Source organism: Rhagoletis zephyria, unplaced genomic scaffold (genome assembly GCF_001687245.7).
Source record: "Rhagoletis zephyria isolate East Lansing unplaced genomic scaffold, Rhagoletis_zephyria_1.1 Rzeph_scaffold_22899, whole genome shotgun sequence".
In the NCBI taxonomy this organism is placed as follows: Eukaryota; Metazoa; Arthropoda; class Insecta; order Diptera; family Tephritidae; genus Rhagoletis; species Rhagoletis zephyria.
Genome location: NW_016179957.1, coordinates 23 through 7,002, shown reverse-complemented (window position 1 = coordinate 7,002; position 6,980 = coordinate 23). Strand labels below are relative to the sequence as shown.

The following is a 6,980-nucleotide window of genomic DNA, read 5'->3' as shown; positions in this document are numbered from 1 at the left end:
CAAGCAGTGCTCAAGCAGTGTGGCAGTTCAATGCCAAAAGGACGACGACGACAAAAAATAAATTTGAATCGATTCCCGGAGATTTGCCGTCCCCGCCGTCATTTACCTGCTTGATGTGTGTGCTGCAGCAAAAAATGAAAATCAAAAAAGGAAAACGTCAAAAATAGTAAAGGCAAACTTTTTACCATGAGAAAGAGAGTAGTGGGTGGAAAAGGGATCAAAGTGGAAGGAGAACGGCAATAAAAAGTAATGGAAATTTTATTGCCCCGCTTCAGTTTCTCAGTATGACTTGGAGTACGATGTTTGCAGTGAAGGAAAAGGAAAAGGATGAAAACAAAAGAAATGAGGGTACCCTAGAAGCTGCTGGACAGATTTGAGCAGCTGAAGCTCGAATATTGAGCATATCGAGGCAGTCGAGATGAAGGGGAGAGAAGAGAGGGAAAGCAGCCACCAAACGACCGTTTGGTGGTGATGCTAGAATATATAAATAATGCGCGTTCATTATGTAAAGAACAGAAAAGAAAGGGAATGGTATGGAAAGACAAAGCGAAGCATCGCACGGTACGCACAGAATGAGAAGAAATGAGACAGCAGCAGCAGCAGCAGTCTTTGGCGCCAGTGGTGGAAGCGAAAGAAGAAGAAGAAGAAGAAGAAAAGTATCATCATAAATTATTGCTATCAATAGGCCATTATTCGCAAGCAAACAGCCACTGTCTCGCCCGGGCCCTTTCTCTTTCCGTCTCCTTCGCCTTCTCTGTCGTTCTCATTATGATCCTCACGCCGGCCACAACACACACACAGAAAGAGAGCAAACACAAGGCCTTCTGTTTGGATTCCTTTCACTTCCTCCTTCTCTTCCTCCTTTCTTCTTTCTCCTGCTGACGTTACATGATCCCCATCTTCCATCGATATAAAACAATAAAATTATAAATATTTAATTTGCCAGCAGTGCAGATACCCCACAAAAAAATACTACTACAACCGTACAAAAGCTGCTGAAGAAAAGGCCCGGACAGGGGCAATGGCATGAACGGCAGCAGGGCGCATTAAATTAGGAGTGAAACAAAGTAAATGCCTGTCTGCTTTCGTTCTCTGATTCAGAAGATCAGATGAGATTGCCCCTCACATTCATACACACACTAATGCTAATAAATGCTACGTGTCGATGAGACTCAAGTAGTGAAAGAACATGATGATGATGAGTGAGTGAGTGGATTGGAGTAAGCAAAGTGCAACACACAGGAAAACAGCACTTAAAAGCATCTCTTTTCTGGTTCTCCTTTCTCAGTAATCCCCTCTTACCATTAATCAAATCGATTAATTTGCCTGCTTGTAATAAATATTTCAGCAGATTACCGCAGATACCGTAGTACGAGTGTGCATGGAAATGAGCACTCGGTTCAAGCAAAAAACCTTGCCAAAGACGTGCGCAATGCTAAAGTTGGCAGATTGGGATTTCAAATAGCGCAACAAAATTCAGAATAATCCACAATAAAGTTTCAACGTGATCATATAACGCTGAGGAGACTTTTAAAAATCAAAAGTTAAAAGAAACAATAAAAAAAATATTTTCAGAAAAAGCATTTCATCTGAAAGTGGTCTGCCATCTGGTACTGAAAATTGAGGATACAACAAATTATCATGGGAAGCTACCGTAGAGGAGGGCCTCAATCAGCTTGGCGTCCACCTTGAATTTGGTCTCAGATGAGGGCGGCCTTTTTGCATTCTCGCCCTCTCCTCCTTCCTTCACTTCCTCTTCTTCCCCTTCACCCACTCTGCTTTCATTCAACCGTCGCACCAGTGTCTCCAGCTGCCCGGCCAGCGTCTCATTGCTGGCGCGAATGTAGCCGAGAAGGTGGGGGCCGTCGCTGCTGGTGTCCACGTTGAAGGCGCAGTCGACGTTGTAGTAGAGGTGGACGGAGCAGGTGAAGGTGCCGTAGACGAGCACCGTCATCCGCCGGTCATTCAGGTGGTAGTGGCCCACGGTGAAGGCGGCGATGGGTTGGTCGAACTGGCAGCTGACGATGCGGGTGTCCAGGTTCACCAGATAGGTCTGGCCGTTCCAGGTGCAGGCCACCAGCTCGTCGCGGCCGTCGCCGTCAATGTCGTGCTTCCGCAGACAGGCGATCTTCTGCTCCAGCTGCAGCTGCCACTTGATGTGCTCCTCCTCCAGCAGAAGGAGGAGACCGTCGGCGGTGGCCACCGCTATCAGCCGATTGCTGTTGCTGTTGCCGTTGCCGTTGCTGTCTGACTCGGACGAATCAGGAGAGGAAGAGGAGGCGGTGGTGGCACTGCCGGTGGCAATGTCCGCCACAATCTCGGCGCTGATCTGCGGATTGCGCAGCGGCGGCACCGGAGTGATGGTCTTGTACTCGGGTCGCAGGCCAATCGCCTGCTCAATCAGGTGCTGCTCCTCGTCGTCGTCGATGACGTCCTCTTCGCTGGCTTCATCTCCTCCTCCTCCTCCTCCTCCCCCTCCCCCTCCATTCTTCATCACCAACTCCACCGAGTTGTCCTCGCTGGTNTGCTTCATCTCCTCCTCCTCCTCCCCCTCCATTCTTCATCACCAACTCCACCGAGTTGTCCTCGCTGGTGGCGCTGTTGGCGACCACCACATCGCTGGAGTGCACCTTTGCGTACATGCCACCGTGTTGGGCGACGAGCACCGATTTGCGCTCCTGGCGATCGATTCCATTTCCGCCACCGCCGTTGCTGTGACCACTGCTGCCGCTCTTTTGGCTTCCATTGGCGGCGTTTGTGGAGGCGGCAGCGGTGGGCACCACATTCTCCCACGATGTGGACAGCGTGATGGAGCCAATCTGATCGGAGAACTCCCACTTGTGAATGCCCACCAGTTTGATCTCCTCGCCGTACTGTACGGCGCGGTAGGAGCGGACGACGCGGTCAGAGAGCGCCACAATCAGCTCATTGCTGCCGTCGGCGTCGATGTCCGCTATCAGGGCGCTCATCGCATTTGCCTGAATCTGCTGAGCGTGCACGCAGATGAGCGAATTCGAAACGGAGGGGTGCTGCTGCCCACCAAACTCCTCATTGTCAGTGATGGTGGGCGGACACTTTACCGAGGAGAGCGGCACCGAAACGGTGGAGAAGTTGGAGCCGCGACGTGTAGGATTGAGCGACACTGCTGTATGGCTGTGGCCGGCGGCGTCGTGGGCCAGTTCAAAGTGGAAGGCAAATATGTTCAGGTAGCCTTCAATTGAGATCGTGATGATGCTGTTCTGTAAGGGGAAGAAGATGTCAAAACAGAAAAACATTGACTGAAGTTAGCAAACCCTGTTCTTGTTAAGAATGTCTCCCACGACGATGCAAGAAATCTAAAATGCCAAAAATAAACATTAAACAAAATGACAATTTTCGAAGCTAGTTCACCTACCATTCCAAGCTCTTTTGCCGTCGCCAGCGGTATAGTGGAGCTGTCCTTAAAGATCAACAGTTCGCCGTTCAGCGTACCAATTAGAAGCTCGTTTTTCTGTTGAGAAAAAGCACTTGAACATTAAAAACTTTTCAGCGCCCCTCTTCATTTACTCACATCATCATTATCACAGTCGGCGAGGACGACGCCATTCTTGCTGAGGTTGCCCTCAAACTTGAACTGAATGCTGTCAATCAGCGAAATGGAGCGGTAGTTGAGGCTGTTCTGGGCATTGTAGGCGCCCGCCTGAGAGGCGCAGATCGAGGTCCGCGAAGAGGATGAGGTCGACGAGGCGGTCTCATTGTTGTTGTTGTTCGTGTTGGTGGTGGTGGTGGTGGCTCCTCGAGCTCCTCCTTGGCCAAAGGAGTTCAGACTAGCCTGGCTGTTGTTGGAGTTCATCTTCGGTTGAGGATCTTTAAAAGCAACCAGAAAATGATGAGGTTCGAAAGACCTCAAAGCTCCGAAATGCCATTTTCAAATATCAAAACACTGCAAACAAATGCCCATCACCAGCTCACAGAGGACGTTACCATCAGCAGCCGAACTGACCGGATTTAGAAAGTGAAACCACGGCTACCATATTTCTAGCAAAAGTTGCATACATGTTTGCATTTATTCGTGTCAATTCTCAACACCTTCAACATTTTCAACTCTTCTTTAATGTAATGTACATAGCTAATAATTAATAGTGATCAGAGGGATAAAAAGAGGGGCATCGCCGGCTGTTGTTGCTCTGGTGGTGGGGGCGGTGTTGGTGTTGTTGGGGGCTCTCTCGTCAGCAGGAAAAATCAATTTGCTTGTGCTAATGTTCTCTTCCTTACGCAGCGGCCTCCTTGGCGAGCTTCTCCGCCTTCTCAATCACCTCCTCAATGGGNATGTAATGTACATAGCTAATAATTAATAGTGATCAGAGGGATAAAAAGAGGGGCATCGCCGGTTGTTGTTGCTCTGGTGGTGGGGGCGGTGTTGGTGTTGTTGGGGGCTCTCTCGTCAGCAGGAAAAATCAATTTGCTTGTGCTTATGTTCTCTTCCTTACGCAGCGGCCTCCTTGGCGAGCTTCTCCGCCTTCTCAATCACCTCCTCAATGGGGCCGACCATGTAGAAGGCCACCTCGGGCAGGTGGTCGTACTCGCCCTTGAGGATGGAGTTGAAGCCCTTGATCGTCTCGGCGAGGGGCACAAACTTGCCCGCCTGGCCGGTGAACACCTCGGCGACCTGGAAGGGCTGCGAGAGGAAGCGCTGGATCTTTCGGGCGCGAGCCACCGTCAGCTTGTCCTCCTCGCTCAGCTCGTCCATACCCAGAATGGCGATGATGTCCTGCAGGGACTTGTAGTCCTGGGCGCAAAAGAAAGAGATGGGTTTGTAAATAAAAAAAAGTTCAGCAATACACAATCAAGAAGTGTGTACCTGAAGAATCTTCTGCACGCCACGGGCAATGTCGTAGTGCTCTGCGCCGACAANTGCAAAAGAGAGAGATGGGTTTGTAAATAAAAAAGGTCAGCAAAAAAGCAACTCAAGTATGTACCTGAAGAATCTTCTGCACGCCACGGGCAATGTCGTAGTGCTCTGCGCCGACAATGTTGGGGTCCATGATACGGGAGGTGGAGTCGAGCGGATCGACGGCCGGGTAGATGCCCAGCTCGGCAATGCCTCGGGACAGCACCGTGGTGGCGTCCAAGTGGGCAAAAGTGGTGGCCGGGGCGGGATCGGTCAAATCGTCGGCCGGCACGTAGATGGCCTGCACCGAGGTGATGGAGCCCTTGCGCGTGGTAGTGATGCGCTCCTGCATGGAGCCCATGTCAGTGGCCAGCGTCGGCTGGTAGCCCACGGCCGAGGGAATACGACCCAGCAGGGCGGACACCTCAGAGCCGGCCTGGGTGAAGCGGAAGATGTTGTCGATGAAGAGCAGCACGTCCTGGCCCTCCGCGTCACGGAAGTACTCGGCGACGGTCAGACCGGTCAGAGCGACACGGGCACGGGCGCCCGGGGGCTCGTTCATCTGACCGTACACAAGGGCGACCTGAAGGGCAAGAGGAGAGAAAAGGGAAGATAGTTAGCTCAAGACTTGCTAAAACAAACTGCCAAGCACTTACCTTGGAGGACTTGTCCTTGAGGGAGATGACACCGCCCTCAATCATCTCGTGGTACAGATCGTTACCCTCACGAGTTCGCTCGCCGACGCCGGCAAAGACGGAGTAGCCACCGTGCGCCTTGGCGACGTTGTTGATCAGCTCCATGATGAGCACAGTCTTGCCGACACCGGCACCGCCGANGAGTTAGCTCAAGACTTGCTAAAACAAACTGCAAAGCACTTTACCTTGGAGGACTTGTCCTTGAGGGAGATGACACCGCCCTCAATCATTTCGTGGTACAGATCGTTACCCTCACGAGTTCGCTCGCCGACGCCGGCAAAGACGGAGTAGCCACCGTGCGCCTTGGCGACGTTGTTGATCAGCTCCATGATGAGCACAGTCTTGCCGACACCGGCACCGCCGAACAGGCCAATCTTACCGCCCTTCGAGTAGGGGGCCAGCAGATCGACGACCTTAATGCCGGTCACCAGGATCTCCGCCTCGACGCTCATCTCCACGAACTCGGGCGCCTCGGCGTGAATGGCAGCAAACTTGTCGGTGTTGACGGGGCCACTGAGGTGGTAAACAAGGTGAGATGAGTTAGAGTCAAGGATAAACAACAATAACATTCCCTCCCAAAACCTACCGCTCATCAATGGGCTCGCCAATGACGTTGATGATGCGACCCAGAGTCTCCGGGCCGACGGGAATCTTGATGGGCGAGTCGGTGTCGATCACCTCCTGACCACGGACCAGACCCTCGGTACCGTCCATGGCGATGGTGCGCACCACATTCTCGCCCAGGTGTTGAGCCACCTCGAGGACCAGACGAGGCTTGCGATCGCTGACCTCTAGCGCATTGAGAATGGAGGGCAGCTCACCGTCAAACTGAACGTCGACGACGGCGCCGATGACGGCGACCACCTTGCCCTTCGAGGCGGTGGCCTTCGAGGCGGCGGCCGCGGCGGCGTAACGCTTCTGGGCTGTAAAGAGAGAGAACACAAGAGGGGTCAGTTGTTGTCAGCAGGAGGATAGGAAGGTACAATGAAAATATGATCATCACAATCACCAGCACTTACTCTGATCACAAGCAGGCACGAGCTTCGCCGACTGCGCGGGCACCGTGGTGAGGGCGACGGCAGGCTTGCTGGCCCGCACCAGACTGGCACAGGTGTTTCGGTACAGATTAAGCATGGTGGTGGTGGTGGTGGTGATTGCTTTGTTGATGGACCGAAGTCGGGTAGGCAGGAGGACAAGGAATATCGCTGAAGAGAGAGAGAGAGTTGGAAGAAGTCACACCAGACTAAGGTGGCAAAGACGAGGCAGCAGACGAGGATGCACTCTGCAGAGGAGAGAGCGAGGAGAGAGCTGGCTGAAGTGTGCTGGCGGAGAGAGCAGAGCAAAGTCACAGCGGGCGCCCGATCTGCGCAGCCGTCGGCGGCGGCCGGCGCACGAGTGGGCCCATCGTAGAGGAC

At 52.7% G+C, this 6,980-nt stretch overlaps 1 protein-coding gene across 1 annotated transcript; it reads right to left on the bottom strand.

Moving 5' to 3' along the window:
- Positions 1–4,465: 4,465 nt before the first annotated feature.
- On the bottom strand, positions 4,466–6,699 carry LOC108381544 (ATP synthase subunit beta, mitochondrial-like). Its single transcript, XM_017637959.1, has 5 exons — positions 6,585–6,699; positions 6,152–6,488; positions 5,751–6,078; positions 4,959–5,453; positions 4,466–4,768 (listed from the first exon to the last, which is right to left on the bottom strand). The coding sequence occupies exons 1-5, from the start codon at positions 6,697–6,699 to the stop codon at positions 4,466–4,468; spliced, it is 1,578 nt and encodes a 525-aa protein (XP_017493448.1).
- Positions 6,700–6,980: the final 281 nt, after the last annotated feature.